This window comes from Medicago sativa, chromosome 6 (genome assembly GCF_051527215.1).
Source record: "Medicago sativa cultivar Bolivia chromosome 6, Bolivia_mono, whole genome shotgun sequence".
In the NCBI taxonomy this organism is placed as follows: Eukaryota; Viridiplantae; Streptophyta; class Magnoliopsida; order Fabales; family Fabaceae; genus Medicago; species Medicago sativa.
Genome location: NC_140754.1, coordinates 88,900,208 through 88,918,157, shown reverse-complemented (window position 1 = coordinate 88,918,157; position 17,950 = coordinate 88,900,208). Strand labels below are relative to the sequence as shown.

General features: G+C 39.5%; 1 protein-coding gene, 1 long non-coding RNA gene and 1 other non-coding gene across 3 annotated transcripts; 1 reads left to right on the top strand and 2 right to left on the bottom strand.

The window, feature by feature from the left end:
* Positions 1 to 1,408: 1,408 nt before the first annotated feature.
* On the bottom strand, positions 1,409 to 11,932 carry LOC146917980 (uncharacterized). The gene is made up of 2 exons (XR_015015939.1): positions 11,026 to 11,932; positions 1,409 to 3,017 (listed from the first exon to the last, which is right to left on the bottom strand). It is a non-coding gene; the product is annotated as an uncharacterized LOC146917980 (long non-coding RNA).
* LOC146917981 (uncharacterized) lies at positions 3,696 to 11,014 on the bottom strand. Its single transcript, XM_085719660.1, has one exon. The coding sequence runs from the start codon at positions 10,049 to 10,051 to the stop codon at positions 4,610 to 4,612; it is 5,442 nt and encodes a 1,813-aa protein (XP_085575786.1). The 5' UTR covers positions 10,052 to 11,014; the 3' UTR covers positions 3,696 to 4,609.
* Positions 9,438 to 9,544, top strand: LOC146917982 (small nucleolar RNA R71). Its single transcript, XR_015017110.1, has one exon. It is a non-coding gene; the product is annotated as a small nucleolar RNA R71 (small nucleolar RNA).
* Positions 11,933 to 17,950: the final 6,018 nt, after the last annotated feature.

Here is a 17,950-nt window from a genome sequence, read left to right as displayed (position 1 = left end):
CATTCATGTTTGTCCTCCTCTTCGTAATCCTTTTCTGTTTTGATTTTCAAATGTTACAAATCCTTCTTTTGTATTGGACCGTCATAATATTCCTAAAGTCCCGGGAGACCTCCAGAAGGGCCCCAGACTCTCTTTTAAAGGTTTAAGACCCCCAGAAAGGCCAGGACGCCCTCCAAGAGGGCTCCCCAGCTCGGGCGCGCCCTGCCGAAAGGCACCAGCTCATGGAGCTTCTAGAAACCGCCTGGAGCTAATATAAGTACCTAAATGCCCCTGTTGCTTGGAAACCAAGTAACCAAAGCCCAAGCCCATGGAAGGCTATAAATACCACTCGTGGGAGCATTCCCAGATCATCCAATAATCAGTCTGTGGGAGCATTCCCTAGTATACGATTCTTAACCCTAGAGTCCTTACGGTACTTTTGCAAGTACAGTTGGCGCCGTCTATGGGAAAAGGTAAAACTAACCTTGACCACGTTTCTGAATCGACATATCGGAAACCCTGAAACTAGACCTCTGAATCGTAAAATTCCCTTGCGATTTAGAAACCCTAGCCCTTTTAACCAACCTAAATCGCACCCCACGTACGATTTAGAGAAAAGCCTTTCCTCATGGCAACACAGGAAGAGTTGGAGTCCATGCGAACCCAACTCGCTCAACTGCAGGATCGAAACGATGCCTTACAAGCTTCGATGGAGAACATTCAACAGAAACACTTAGAGGAAAAGGAGGAGTCGAATCAGGGCGAGATGGACGATCCCGAACCACAACCTCTGTCCGCCGAAATCTGGGACGCGCCAGTCCCAGAAAACTTCAAACCTCCCCACCTCTCCGTTTTCGACGGCAAGAGTGATCCCATGGAGCACATTACGGCCTTTAACACTCGGATGGCCGTGGTCGGAGCTCCAGACTCTCTCAAATGCAAACTGTTGGCGGGTACTTTTTCGGATGCCGCCCTACGATGGTACATGAGCCTTCCACGATTCTCCATCCTCAGTTATCAAGACATGACCAGAAAACTTACCCAACAATTCTCCGCTAGCCGACACCGCAAAGTTTCAGCAACCAGCCTATTCAACGTACGCCAAGGACACAACGAATCCCTCAGGGATTATTTAGCCAGGTTCAACGACACAACCATAAAGGTGACCAACCCAAACCAAGAGGTGTTCGTAGGAGCTTTCTAGAACGGTCTAAGAGCAGGGCAGTTCAATGAATCCCTGGCCCAGAAGCCCGCCGACTCCATGGAAGAAATCATGGCCAGGGCAGAATGCTACATCAAGGGTGAAGAAAGTAACGCTGAGAAGAAGGCAAGAGACGCAAGGGAACGCGCGCCCAGCAATTCGGAGCGGCGTCCTTGATATCCTCCGCAAGTGCACGGAAATATCGGTTTTAGTATAAAAGATGTCGAATCCCACAGAGACCAATGTCAAGTACCGTTATCTATTGTCACGTTGTTTATCTAAGGCGATGCTAATTGATTTGGTTGCAAAATTGGGAAAATAACTATTTTTAATTAATTTTAATGACGAGAGCCCGGAATATAATGCGCGTCGACCGTGAGTACTTGTTAAGTTATATTTTATTATTGTAACAGGAAAATATTTTCGCGCGTAAAGATAATTAAATTAAAGGGGTCGCCAGCTTTAGCATGTACGACACCGAGTTTTGACTTTGTAATCTATTCGACCGCTTTCGCGTGTACGCCTTACAACTTCAAAACTCCGTTTGAAAACTAAACAATTTACGCGCGAAAAGTTATTTTTAGTAGAAATTTTAATTTAAAGGTACCGTCGGCTTTCGCGCGCCCGGTACCATATTTTAAACTCACAAGCGCCAGCTTTCGCGTGTACGACCATAAGTTTAAAATAGCCTTTTTGAAAATTAGAAATTTCTAAATTAATTAAAGAAAACGCTTTCGCTGTATTTCAAAATCAATTCCTAAAAATTCTACGGTCAGATACAGGTTTCACTCTTTCGATATGAAATCGGTATCCCTTTATTTCAACTTTCGCTGTAAATATTAATCGTTAAAAAATCAGAATTTTCAGACTTAAAAATAATTCCTGTTACAATTTATAATCATACAATTTAACAGAGTACCATTGATACGACGTTCATCACATTCCGGACTCTATAAAAATCTACTCACACATAGTTATATTAAACATACAAGGTGTTAATTTATTCATACTAAAAGCAAATAATTTATACCTGTTAAAATCTGGCCACTTTAATTGAGTATAAATTCCCTCGAACAATTCTATGCAGACTGCATATTTTAGTACCGTACTGCAAAATAATGGACTAAACAAACAAACAAATAATAACTAGGCACAAACACGGTGAGATGCTTGTACCTACAGTAGCCAAACAGAAAATATATAGTACCCAAGTAAATGGAGAAATATATATAGAGAGAGAGAGAGTACGGCGCACACCAGGCAGCAGGCAGCAAGCAATTATTAAATGGAATTGAAACCGAACAGTGATTCAAGCAATGAAAATATATGGATAATAGGACAATAACAATTCTCCATTAAAGTAGATATGCACAGCACACACATATAGAGTAATTGGGATTGGAATATTAAGTAGCAGCACTTGAAATGAAGGGAATGACAACAATGGTAATGGAAATTATATGTGCTTATACGGTTGAATTGAAATTGCAAATGAACAAAGTACTCAAAGCTTTAAATTACAATAAACAACAAATTGTATTCTCCAATTTGTAAAAGCTAGAGCTGAATCATAAACTAGGAGCTAAACAACATGAAGCTCTCCTCTTTTTTCTTGTGCGTTCCTTGTTCTTTTTATAGAGTCCAAGTCTTTTTTTTTTTCTTTTGGAGCAGCAGACAAGAAAGCTGAAAAAATGGAATGTTTTGCTGCACAATTTAGGGGAATGTTTCTTGGCTGATCTGTCTTGGGTTGGGTGTGACATCAGCATGATGTCATCACTAACTCAAGTTGCTCTTTTCACCTCCTTCTTGATTCTTTTACTTTTAACACCCTTGTTACCTGAAACACAACGAAATACTAACCAGAAGACATACAAAACATAATAAACGACCCTAAAATAAATAAAAATTAAATTATTTAGACAATGTATTTTGCGTGTTATCAAACTCCCCCACACTTGAATCATTGCTTGTCCTCAAGCAATTTACTTGCAAAGCTGACATTCGACAGTAAGATAACAATTACCTGATCAAGTGATAGTACCCAAAAGTTCAACACCATACTAGCTAAAGATGAACTAGTTTGACTTGTACGCATCCACCAATTCACAACTCCACGCAACAATATAAAAATGGTTCACACACAGTCGACATGCAATCTACATATTACCATATGCTTGAAAAGTTTCTAAACGTCAATCAAAATCAATATCAATGCACACTTTGAGGTCTTTAAGGGTTATAACGGGGCTTAGGTGAAGGTGGGATAATATTTGGATAAGTAGGCTACACAAGATTTGAGTTAGGCATTCCTACGGAAGTTAAGCACAAAATTCAATCCATCATTCAATCACCTTTTGGAACAACAATACTTGCAAAGGTACTAGAGAATACTTGTAACTTTTGGGACAATCAAGTTTAAAGTTACTCGGATTTTCAATGTTTTGTCCCTTTTTTCATTCTATTTTTTTTTTTTTTTTGATACACCATTTGTGTGTATTTTTTTATGATCATGTTCTTTCTTTGTTCTCTAGTACCCCCACCCCAAACTTAATTAATAGCAACCCTAAACTTATTGTTTAGCAACATTTTACAATGCCTAACTCAGAAAAACAATATGGGACAAGTCCTAAAAGTCTCTAAGCTTGTAATGTAGTTTGTCACCGAACAAAAAGTTCTAAACCTACCGGCTCAATTTGGCTAAGAAAAGGATAAAATATAACAATTAAAATCAGGGTAGGCTTCAAAAAGGCTCACATGACCAAGCACTTTTGCCTCAGTGTGCTAATGACAAAGATCAATCAACAGTAGAGAAAAATTGCAAGTTCTAGAAATGTAAATGCATGGAACACTCTATATAAGTAAATTGGAAAAATAAAATTTGGTCATGAACCTTACAGTTATGATATCTGGGAGTTGTGACTACCTATCTTTAACTGTCGTACACTTCGCCTTTGAAATCACAAGTCACTCCTCCTTTTGAACTTTTGGAATACCACTTGAACAAACATTTGTTACTAAACTAGAAAAAGTCAAGTAAACAAGCAAATTCATCTATAATAAACAAGTTCAAGAACACGGGAGAATTGGACAACAAAGCAAAAACTACACATTTTATTGACTCGATACTTAAGACTTAGACTGTTAAGGAGGGAAATTCCTCCCCCACATTTAAAACTGACATTGACCTCAATGGAAATAAATAAAAATAAAAGAGAAGGAAAGATACTACCCAGAAGATCAATTGTTGTCATGGTCATCTTGGGGCATCCCATGATGCTGGATCATCCATATATCCTTGCCAATTCTGACTGATCTTTTATTTCTTAAAAACAAAATAAACACAAAAATAAAGTCAATAAATAAAAACTATGGGTTGCCTCCCACGCAGCGCTTCCTTTAACGTCGGTAGCTCGACGCCTTACTCAGCTTTCAGGGTTTTGTCAAGGCGTATTGAACGCCTTTCTCAACATCCTCTCCAGAGGTGTAATGTTTTAACCTCTGGCCATTCACAGTAAATGGGCCGGTGGATTCACTCCACACTTCGACTGCACCAGAAGGCGTTACTTTTTTCACTTGAAACGGCCCGGACCAACGAGAGCGGAGCTTTCCAGGGAATAATTTCAACCTGGAGTTAAACAGTAATACAAGCTCCCCCTCTCTAAATTTTCTTCTGATTATACGCCTATCATGCCATTTTTTTGTTCTTTCTTTGTAAATTTTAGCATTCTCATAGGCATCTAATCTTAGCTCTTCCAACTCATTCAACTCTAACACCCTTTTTCCCCCGGCAGATTTGTAATCCATGTTAAGGGTTTTAATAGCCCAATATGCTTTATGCTCAAGTTCCACCGGAAGATGGCAAGACTTCCCATAGACTAATTTGAAAGGGGTGGTCCCAATAGGCGTCTTGTAGGCAGTTCTATAAGCCCAGAGTGCATCATTAAGTTTAGCGGCCCAATCCTTCCTAGAAGTTGAGACAGTTTTCTCAAGGATGGTCTTAATTTCTCGGTTAGAGACTTCCACTTGGCCGCTTGTTTGTGGATGATACGGGGTTGCAACTTTGTGCCGCACTCCATACTTTGTCATGAGTTTCTCGAATATTTTTGATATAAAGTGAGATCCACCATCACTGATGACAAGCCTAGGGACACCAAATCTTGGGAATATGACATTTTTGAACATCTTAACCACTACTTTTGCATCATTAGTGGGAGAGGCAATGGCCTCGATCCATTTTGACACATAGTCAACAGCAACAAGTATGTATTTATTTCCCATCGATGTTGGAAAAGGACCCATAAAATCTATTCCCCAGACGTCAAAGACTTCCACTTCCAAGATGTATTTTTGGGGCATTTCATGTCTCCCGGAGATGTTTCCAGTGCGCTGGCAACGATCACATTTCATAGTGAAAATATGAACATCTCGAAACATGGTGGGCCAGAAAAGGCCAGCTTGAAGGATCTTTGCAACAGTTTTAGACTTACTCATATGTCCTCCACATGGTGAAGAGTGGCAGTGGGTAATGACACTTTCTATCTCCTCTTCTGGGATACATCGACGGAAGATACCGTCAACACCTCTCTTAAATAAAAGGGGGTCATCCCAGTAGTATTGCTTAAGGTCATGGAAAAACTTTTTCTTTTGTTGATAGGTCAGATCGAGGGGCAGAACTCCAGCAGCTAGGTAGTTGATGATATCAGCGTACCATGGAACTGTAGTTTTACCCAAAGCTAATGCCTCATCTGGCTCCTTTTTTATGTCTGGACTTCCTTCCTCTAGGAAGTCTACAAGATGACCATATCTAGGTGCCTTAACAAATGCCACCAACCTATCATAAGGGAAATGGTCGTTTATGGGCAATTCTTCCACTTTACCATCATTGATCCTTGACAAGTGATCCGCTACTACATTCTCTGTTCCCTTTTTATCTCGGATCTCCATGTCGAACTCTTGGAGCAGTAGTATCCACCGAATAAGTCTCGGCTTTGCATCTTTCTTGCTTAGTAGGTACCTGATAGCTACATGGTCTGTATAAATGATAATCTTCGATCCCACTAGGTAGGAACGAAATTTATCAATTGCGAAGACAATGGCTAGAAGCTCCTTTTCGGTCGTGGCATAATTAATCTGAGCTTCGTCAAGTGTCCTACTAGCATAATAGATTGCATGTAATTTCTTATCTTTTCGCTGTCCTAAAACAGCACCTACTGCATAATCACTAGCGTCACACATGATCTCAAAGGGTTGGCTCCAATCCGGAGGTTGCATTATTGGGGCAGAGATCAATGCACGTTTCAGCAGTTGGAAAGACTCAAGGCATTGTTCATCAAAAATGAACTCAGCATCTTTCATCAGAAGGCCAGTCAATGGCTTGGTGATTTTTGAGAAGTCTTTGATGAACCGCCGGTAGAAACCAGCGTGTCCCAAAAAGCTTCGGACCTCTCTTACAGTTGTGGGAGGTTGCAAATTCTCAATAACTTCAATTTTTGCTTTGTCAACCTCGATCCCTCTGTTGGACACCACATGGCCAAGGACTATGCCTTCATTTACCATAAAGTGGCACTTTTCCCAGTTTAACACGAGGTTGACCTTTACACACCTCTCCAATACTTTCTCCAAGTTGGCTAAACAGTTTTCAAAACTCGAACCGCACACAGAAAAATCATCCATGAAAACTTCCATAATGTCTTCTAGGAAGTCGGCAAAGATTGCCATCATGCATCTCTGAAAAGTTGCAGGTGCGTTGCACAGTCCGAAAGGCATTCGCCGATAGGCAAATGTACCATAGGGGCATGTGAAAGTAGTTTTCTCTTGGTCATCCGGGTGGATTGGGATTTGAAAGAATCCCGAATAACCGTCCAGGTAGCAAAAATATGAGTGCTTAGCTAAACGCTCAAGCATCTGGTCTATGAACGGGAGAGGAAAATGATCTTTTCTGGTTGCTTTGTTTAACTTTCTATAATCAATGCACATTCTCCATCCTGTTACTGTGCGTTTGGCGACTGAGTCTCCTTTATCATTCTGCACCACAGTCATGCCACCTTTCTTTGGCACCACGTGCACCGGACTAACCCACTTGCTATCAGATATAGGATAGATAATCCCGGCATCAAGAAGCTTTATTATTTCTTTCTTTACCACTTCGCTCATGTTAGGATTTAATCTCCTCTGATGCTCTCTAGAGGTTTTAGAATCCTCTTCCAGCATAATCCTGTGCATACATACAGAGGGACTGATTCCCATAAGATCATTAATTGTGTAACCTATTGCTTTGGGATATCTTCTTAATACATCAAGGAGTTTCTTTGTTTCCTCTTTTCCTAGGTCAGCATTAACTATTACTGGGTGATTCAATTCACTGTCTAAAAACTCATATCTAAGGCTTTTGGGAAGTTCTTTGAGCTCTATCTTTGGTTGCTCTGGTTCAGGCATAGGTTCAGGAGTAAGGTTGAGGCATTCTAGTAGTTGAGAAATCTCATCCTCGTTTTCCTTTACTTCCTCTGTTGAAGTCGCAACCATCATCTCAGTTGGTGGAGCTTCCGATGACAGTTCCTTGATGCATTCATCAATTATGTCAACAAAGCAACATGTGTCATTTATGGCAGGGCATTTCATAAATTTAGACAGTATGAACTCAATCTTTTCTTCGCCAACCTCAAAGGTAAGCTTTCCTCTCTTTACATCAGTAATAGCACCAGCAGTGGCTAGAAAGGGTCTTCCTAGGAGCATTGGGGTGTGAGAGTCTTCACTTATGTCCATGACAACAAAGTCAGTGGGAATGTACAACTGACCGATTCTTAAAGGAACGTCTTCCAGTATTCCAACTGGGTATTTTATGGAACGGTCAGCTAATTGTAAGGACATTTTGGTTGGTTTCAACTCTCCTAGATTTAGCCTCTTACAAATAGACAGGGGTATCAGACTCACGCTAGCACCTAAATCACACAAAGCTTTATCGATGATATGGTTACCGATGACGCAAGGAATTGAAAAACTCCCTGGATCTTTTAGCTTTGGCGGCATCTTATTTTGGATGATGGGGCTGCACTCCTCAGTGAGTGCTACAGTACCATCTTCATCGATCTTCCTCTTGTTAGTCAGTATTTCCTTTAAAAACTTAGCATAGGAAGGCATTTGAGTTATCGCCTCCGAGAAAGGAATACTGAGGTGAAGCGTCTTTAGAAGCTCTACGAACTTCTCAAACTGACCTTCTGTTTTAGATTTTGTGAGTCTTTGAGGGTAAGGGATTGGAGGTTTGTATGGAGGAGGGGGTTCATAAGGTTTTTCCTTTTCATTCTCCACTACCTCCTTAGGCTTGGATGTTTGCCCATGGTCAACGGGTTCACTCTCAATGTTTTTGTCAGGGACTATACCTTTTCCTTTGTTTTCGGCTCTAACTCTCATAGCAATGGGATCTTCTAACTCTGTCCCGCTTCGCAGCGTTATAGCGTTAGCGTGTCCCTTGGGGTTTGGTTGCGGTTGGCCTGGAAATGTTCCGGCTGGGGCAGCTGTAGTTGCCTGTTGTTGGGCCACTTGGGATATCTGCGTTTCTAGCATTTTGTTATGGGTGGCCATAGCATCAACTTTGTTAGCCAACTGCTTAATCAGTTCATTGGTATGAATGTTTTGATTCATGAACTCTTTATTTTGCTGAGTTTGAGCCAAAACGAAGTTTTCCATCATAAGTTCCAAGTTTGACTTTTTTGGAGCAGCAGGAGCAACAGGGGCTCCTCTTTGGCCTTGAAAACCAGGTGGATTTGTTGGTGCAGGACTGGGCGCAAAGGTAGGATTGTTATTCTTGTAGGAAAAGTTAGGGTGGTTTCTCAATCCAGGGTTGTACATGTTAGAGTACGGGTTACCTTGCGCATAGTTTACGTGATTAGTTTCAGCTAGCAGTTGACACTCGGCAGCGATGTGTCCAAGGACTCCACAAATTTCACAATTTGGAGTTACAGCAGCAGCAGTAGCTGGTGGCGTGAGGGACAGGTTGTCAAGCTTATGGTACAACGCATCTACTCTAGCATTCATGTGGTCAAGGTTGCTAACTTCGTACATTCCTGCTTTGGGTTGTGTTTTATCCCCTTGAGCGCGTTCGCTCCCCCACTGGTAATGATTTTGCGCCATGTCTTCAATAAGGGCATAGGCGTCATTAAATGGTTTGTTCATGAGAGCACCTCCTGCAGCGGCATCAAGGGTCATTCTTGTGTTATACAATAGACCATTGTAGAAGGTATGAATTATGAGCCACTTTTCTAGTCCATGGTGTGGGCAAGCTCTCATTAATTCCTTGTATCTCTCCCATGCTTCGAAAAGCGATTCACCATCTGTCTGCCTAAAGCAGGTGATTTGGTTCCTGAGTTGAGCTGTTTTGCTTGGCGGAAAGTATCTAGCTAGGAACGCCTTCTTAAGCTCATTCCATATTGTAATGGAATTGGACGGTAGGGATTGTAGCCACGCTCTGGCTCGGTCCCTTAGGGAGAATGGGAATAGGCGTAAACGAATGGCTTCAGGGTCGACGCCATTCGCCTTTAGCGTATCTGAGAACTGTACGAAGACAGAAAGGTGCAAGTTCGGATCCTCCGTCGGGTTTCCGGAAAATTGGTTCTGCTGTACTATTTGCAGCAGAGAAGGTTTGAGTTCGAAATTGTTCGCCGCAATCGCGGGACGTACAATGCTCGTATGAGGCTCCTCATCAGAGGGCACAGCGAATTCTTTCAGTGGCCGGTTATCGTTGTTGTTGTCTCCCATTTCTGATTGAGTCTCAGACTGCGACGGGGTATGAGAGAACAATCGGCGTCTAGCTCGAAAGTAGCGCTCGATTTCGTCAATGTAGCCGACTAGATTTCCAGCACTTCGAGTTTTTCGCATGCAAAGTTTTTTTTTTTTTTAAAAGAAAAACAAATAAAAAAAATGCCTTAGTCTATACGGTGTGACAACGGAGTTACGATATTGCCTAAATTGGTCCCCGGCAACGGCGCCAAAAACTTGATATCCTCCGCAAGTGCACGGAAATATCGGTTTTAGTATAAAAGATGTCGAATCCCACAGAGACCAATGTCAAGTACCGTTATCTATTGTCACGTTGTTTATCTAAGGCGATGCTAATTGATTTGGTTGCAAAATTGGGAAAATAACTATTTTTAATTAATTTTAATGACGAGAGCCCGGAATATAATGCGCGTCGACCGTGAGTACTTGTTAAGTTATATTTTATTATTGTAACAGGAAAATATTTTCGCGCGTAAAGAGAATTAAATTAAAGGGGTCGCCAGCTTTAGCATGTACGACACCGAGTTTTGACTTTGTAATCTATTCGACCGCTTTCGCGTGTACGCCTTACAACTTCAAAACTCCGTTTGAAAACTAATCAATTTACGCGCGAAAAGTTATTTTTAGTAGAAATTTTAATTTAAAGGTACCGTCGGCTTTCGCGCGCCCGGTACCATATTTTAAACTCACAAGCGCCAGCTTTCGCGTGTACGACCATAAGTTTAAAATAGCCTTTTTGAAAATTAGAAATTTCTAAATTAATTAAAGAAAACGCTTTCGCTGTATTTCAAAATCAATTCCTAAAAATTCTACGGTCAGATACAGGTTTCACTCTTTCGATATGAAATCGGTATCCCTTTATTTCAACTTTCGCTGTAAATATTAATCGTTAAAAAATCAGAATTTTCAGACTTAAAAATAATTCCTGTTACAATTTATAATCATACAATTTAACAGAGTACCATTGATACGACGTTCATCACATTCCGGACTCTATAAAAATCTACTCACACATAGTTATATTAAACATACAAGGTGTTAATTTATTCATACTAAAAGCAAATAATTTATACCTGTTAAAATCTGGCCACTTTAATTGAGTATAAATTCCCTCGAACAATTCTATGCAGACTGCATATTTTAGTACCGTACTGCAAAATAATGGACTAAACAAACAAACAAATAATAACTAGGCACAAACACGGTGAGATGCTTGTACCTACAGTAGCCAAACAGAAAATATATAGTACCCAAGTAAATGGAGAAATATATATAGAGAGAGAGAGAGAGTACGGCGCACACCAGGCAGCAGGCAGCAAGCAATTATTAAATGGAATTGAAACCGAACAGTGATTCAAGCAATGAAAATATATGGATAATAGGACAATAACAATTCTCCATTAAAGTAGATATGCACAGCACACACATATAGAGTAATTGGGATTGGAATATTAAGTAGCAGCACTTGAAATGAAGGGAATGACAACAATGGTAATGGAAATTATATGTGCTTATACGGTTGAATTGAAATTGCAAATGAACAAAGTACTCAAAGCTTTAAATTACAATAAACAACAAATTGTATTCTCCAATTTGTAAAAGCTAGAGCTGAATCATAAACTAGGAGCTAAACAACATGAAGCTCTCCTCTTTTTTCTTGTGCGTTCCTTGTTCTTTTTATAGAGTCCAAGTCTTTTTTTTTTCTTTTGGAGCAGCAGACAAGAAAGCTGAAAAAATGGAATGTTTTGCTGCACAATTTAGGGGAATGTTTCTTGGCTGATCTGTCTTGGGTTGGGTGTGACATCAGCATGATGTCATCACTAACTCAAGTTGCTCTTTTCACCTCCTTCTTGATTCTTTTACTTTTAACACCCTTGTTACCTGAAACACAACGAAATACTAACCAGAAGACATACAAAACATAATAAACGACCCTAAAATAAATAAAAATTAAATTATTTAGCCAATGTATTTTGCGTGTTATCAGTCCTTATCAACCACCAGGCGGCAGGGACCGCGCCCCCTACAGAGGAGCAGACAAACGACCTTTCAATCCCTACTACCGCAAGCCGAACTTGGACAGCTTCACCCCCTTGAACACAAAGCCGGAGCGCATCATGAAAGAAATCTACGAAACAAAACTGATCCCAGAGCCGCCCCCGACACAACGCACCACCATGGGGGAAGACAAAGACAAATGGTGCAAGTATCACAAACTACGAGGCCATGACACCGACTCGTGTATACATCTTCGTCGAGAAATTGAGAAACTAATCCAGAGCGGGAAATTGCGGGGATACACTCGGGACAGGAGGGATGAAAGGCCGAAGGCGAGCAAGAAGGAAGAAGTCGCCGAAGAAAAAAGGCACACATTGAACACTATATCTGGCGGTTTCGCCGGAGGAGGCGAGTCAAGTTCATCCAGGAAGAAGTACGTGCGGCAAGTGATGTTATGCCAAGAGTATGAGGAGCACGATCATCAGCGCGAGCCTGACATTTCCTTTTCAGCCAGAGATTACCGAGACGTTGTGCCACACGATGATGACCCTATGGTCATCACCCTGCAGATCTTTAACTGGGATGTGAAGAGAGTCCTAATAGACCCAGGCAGCTCGGCCGATATACTGTACTATGACACCTTTGATCGAATGGGTTTAGATCCGGAACAACTACAACCTTTCAAAGGGACGCTGGCAGGATTTACGGGCGAGCAGGTTCATGTAAGAGGATATATCACCCTAAAAACAACTTTCGGAAGTGGTTCTCACGCCAAAACCATTCGCGTCAGGTATCTCGTGATCAACTCGCCTAGTTCTTACAATATTATCATAGGGCGACCGTCTTTCAATCTCCTGGGAGCATTCTTGTCCACTAAATTCTTAGTGATGAAATATCCGTTGAATGATGGGAAAATCGGCACCATCCGAGGTGATCAGAAAATTGCTAGAGAATGCTACCACAATAGTTTGCGCCTGCAGAAAACCAAGAAGAAGTCCAATAACGAGATAACGCATGAGGTTAATGTGATTGACCTAGATCCCAAGGAGGATTTTCAACAAGAACGCCTGGAGCCCACCGAGGATTTAAAAGAAATCTCTATTGGACCTGAAACTCATCACACCACAAAGATCGGTACGTCCCTAAGTCCCAAAGAAGAAACCGCCCTGACAAACCTGCTGCGAAGGAATCTAGATCTCTTTGCCTGGAGCCCATCTGAAATGCCCGGAATGGATCCTGACGTAGCATGCCACCATTTGTCAATAAAGCCCGGCGTAAAACCAGTTGTGCAGCGAAAAAGAAAAATGGGCGAAGAGAGAAGAAAAGCCGTAGACGACGAAGTAAAAAAGTTGGTAGACGCCCACTTCATAAGTGAAATAAAGTACCCTACCTGGTTAGCCAATACGGTTCTCGTAAAGAAAGCAAACGGGAAGTGGAGAATGTGCGTAGATTACACTGACCTAAACATGGCATGTCCTAAAGACCCTTATCCCCTCCCCAACATTGATCACCTGATCGACAACGCCTCTGGATACAAAACCCTGAGTTTTATGGACGCTTATTCTGGATATAACCAGATACGTATGGACCCCCTGGACGCTCCCAAAACGGCGTTCATGACCAACACCAAGAACTATCACTATGAAGTCATGTCTTTTGGCCTCAAGAACGCAGGCGCCACTTTCCAACGATCTATGGACACAACTTTTTCTCAGCAGATAGGGCGCAATCTAGAAGTGTATATTGATGATCTAGTAGCAAAAACAAAAGAAGGGCGTAGTCATGCAGACGACCTAGAAGAGATTCTGAGCCAGGTTCGGAAATACAGAATTCATTTGAACCCAGTAAAGTGTTCCTCCGGAGTACAGGCGGGAAAATTTTTAGGTTTCCTCTTAACCAGAAGAGGCATTGAAGCAAACCCCGAGAAGTGTCAGGCAATCATCAGCATGAGAAGCCCCCCATGCATCAAAGAAGTACAACAACTCACGGGAAGATTAGCAGCATTATCTCGTTTTTTATCCTGCGCCGGAGACAAGGCTTTCTCTTTCTTCGCTTCCATCAAGAAGAAGGAAAAATTTGAGTGGACGCCAGAGTGTGAGGAGGCTTTCCAGCAAATAAATAGTTTTTTTGTCAAAGCCGCCTGTTCTCCAAAGACCAAGTTCAGGCGCCATCTTATTCTTATATTTGGCGGTCTCAGAAAACGCCATGAGTACGGTCTTGGTGGAAAAATCAGAAACAGGAGAACAACCAATTTACTTCGTTAGCAGGGTGCTTAAAGGCGCAGAGTTACGATATCAGAAGATAGAGCGGCTAGCTCTAGCCGTAGTCACAACGGCGAGGAAGCTACGACCATACTTCCAGAGCCACAAGATTGTCGTAAAATCCGATTACCCCATCAAGCAAGTTCTTGGGAAGCCAGACCTGGCAGGAAGAATGGTAGCATGGTCTATTGAACTATCTGAGTACGACGTACAATTTGTTCCTCGAGGAAGCATCAAATCTCAAGTCTTGGCGGATTTCGTCGTAGAGCTCTCCTCGCCAGCTCAGGAAAAAGCCCCTTTCCTGTGGCTCCTATCTGTAGACGGTTCTTCCAACTTGAAGGGTAGCGGTGCAGGCGTGATCTTGGAAGGACCAGACGACATTCTCATAGAACAATCCCTCAGGTTCGAGTTCAAGGCAAGCAACAACCAAGCTGAATACGAAGCATTGATCGCCGGCATGACTTTAGCCCAGGAAATGGGGGCTGAAAATTTGAGAGCTAAAAGTGTCTCTCAACTCATAACAAGTCAGATCTCGGGCGAATATCAGACAAAGGACGCCCAATTTGCTTCTAGTTGACAAGTAAAGTCTCCGAATCTAGAGAGTTGAGAAATAATTTCGTCATAAGTCATAAGGAGCTAGAGGAGCAAGATGAACAGTCACAAAAGAGTTCATCACAAAAATAACAAGATTGAGAGAAAGTTCCCTAGCATGCTTATTGCTTATTGTGGAATTGCTCAATAAAACTATCAATGAGGTCTCTCACTAGATCACCACAAGTTGAACTATTTTAGTGATGGACTGGTGGTAACACACCAATACTTAATAAGAATAATTTAATAAAATTAGGAGTACTAATAAATATCTATGCATATGTTTTAAACTCAATGTAGAATTTTGTCGTTAGTTTTTAAATAATTTTAGATTTGGGAAAAAACTTATATTAAAACTTGAAAAATACATAATATCAAAATTTTCTATGATGTCTTTCACAATTTATGATTTTCTATATTTAATGGACACTAACTAAAATTTCGAAAGAGATAGACTTATTGAATATAAAATTATTATTTTAAAAGAGACGATTAAAAGAGACGAGCGCAAGAGGTGTGACGAAGCTGATGCGATGGTCAACGATGATTCTTCATCAGTGCAAGGTGGTGTATTGGCAAATATACTCCAACACTTGAGTCAATTAGTTCTCAAGGAGTTTTGAGGCTTTTGTTTTTGGAATGATAATGTGTTCTTGATTTTGTAATTGGTTGCTCAATATATAGATTTTGACGTCTAAGTATGGATGTTTTGACAATTATACTCTTGTAGCATAAGGGTCGGGTGCCCGTTTGTTTTACTTAAAGGGCTCATATTGGCTTTAAGCTCCTTATTTAAGATATGTTTGCATTGACTTATTTTTGAGTTTATAAAAAATAACTTATTCAAATAAATAAGCTTTTATGCTAATTTATAATTAGTTCTCACTAACAAAATTTGTATCTTCATATTTAGGTGATCTAAAACTATATTTGTACGCCTTGTTGAGGCTTACCTATGGAATTTAGATGCGAGGATTGAACCTTGGCCAAGTTGGGAACATTACTCCATAGTCCATACTATACTACAATTACTTTTTTGAAGTAATTTTTTCTTAGGAAAAAAAAAACACTTAAGTTAGGGCTAATTTGTTACGGAATATTGAATTCAAACTCATGTATTTTAAATTCATTTTCTCTCTCTCTCTCTCTCTCTCTCTCTCTATATATATATATATATATATATATATATATATATATATATATATATATATTGTCTTTATATACAGTATAATATATATTTTTTGAAGTATATAGTATAGATGATAAAAATTTAGTTAAAAGAAAATTAGTAATCTTTCAATAAGAAAATAATATTAGTAAATAATTGCCTCAACAAAACAGATATCACTGATAGCGCAGTTAAATAATTTAATGAGATTTGGATTTTGATATATATATATATACTAGTATGGACACCCGTGCCAAGCACGGCTAGAATTTCGTCGTAATTAAAACATTGGATGAAGATGTATTATTCTCATTTATGTGGTTGCTCTATGTCTAATGAGTAGATTAACACCAGTGCTGACCCTTTCCATAAGGCCGAATGATGATATTATAACTCGGTTCGACTTTGCGAATGAAGCATGAGTGAATCCCAGTGACAAATGTCGGCTGCGGAGAGTCTTATACTTAAGTGAGATATGTTGATGTGTTGACTGTGAGCTAAAGTTTCCCATTGGATGTGAGAGTAGATGTTGAGCAACATATAAGTGATATGATCCATATACATAATTTCTTAAGGTTTAGGTTAAGATGTGGTGTCAAACTCACGTGTGTGGATTATCTTTGTATGTTGAGATGATCAAACTCAATGTAGGATTATGCGAAAATCACAATATTGTTATCAACCGGTTTTTTAGTTTTTGGATGTCATTTGTTTATTTTCATCTTAAAGTTTAGTTTTTATATGGCATTCTCTTCCATATGTTTTTTTTCATTCAACGTCTATTATTTCAATTTATTCACTTTTGGACTTTTGTGGCAGGTGAAAATGGTAAATTGTTGATGTGTTATGTTGAGTTGACAAAAATATATATTTATTAGACAATTTAATATCATGTAACGTTTTCCTTAAAAAAAATCATGTGACATTTGTTTAATTGAATCTAATTTTTTGGTAAAATAATTACCCAAAAATCTCGGACTCCTTCAACCAACCCATAAAATAACCAGCAACTCACACTATTCTCTATACTCTCACAAAAAATGCACAACACTTATTTTCTTTCGCCTATCTTCCCTTGTGTTTTAATTCCTTTTTTGATTTTTTTTTTTTGCTTTTAATTTTCTTTATTTCTTCTCATGGAAGAAAGAAACATAAACCCCTTTCCATGAAACCACCGCGAACCAAATTTTTTGAACATTTTGTGATTTTAATTGACCATACAGTAGAAACTCTTTAATTTAATACTCGGTAAATTAATAAACTCTTTAAAATAATAAATTTGTCCGGTCCCGACTTGGGCCAATGTAAAAAATTGAAAAACTCGATAAAATAATAAGATAATAATTTTTCGGGAGATCCCTTTATAATTTTCGGTCCCAAGAAAATCATAAATTAATAATTCATAGAAACTGAAAAAAATATATTAAGAATACATTGAACACATTTGTTCCTCTTGTTTACATTTACTGTACTTCAAGTCATTATTTATTTCCAATGCATATGAACACAGTAGTTATTAATTTAATGAAAGCATTATTCAACAATTGCTTTTTTGTCTTCTATCTTTTTCTAATTTACTTTCTCTCTTCTCATGAATGAAAAGAATAAAAACATTCTTTCATTAAATCACCACCAACCCACTTTTATAGCATGTTATGTTTTCTCTAATCTTATTTGGTTATGTTACCAGATTACAAATGTACAAAGTCTCACACGTAAAGGAGATATGTTAATATGTCATATATGAGTTAAAACTTCATATTGGATGCAAGAGTATGTGGTGAGAAACATATAAATGAGATGACTTATATACCTAGTGCGTTAAAGATTAGGACGGAGATGTGGTGTCAATTTCATCTTTGTGGTTACTCTTAGCCTAATGTAATTATCCATGAGAAGACTTTTGGTATTTGCTGGAAAGTAACCATGGAAAAATATTGATGTGTTACTTGAGCTGATAAATTACATATTTATTTAACA

Coding starts and splice junctions, on each gene's coding strand:
- LOC146917981 (XM_085719660.1), bottom strand. CDS start 10,051: ATGCGAAAAACTCGAAGTGCTGGAAATCTAGTCGGCTACATTGACGAA.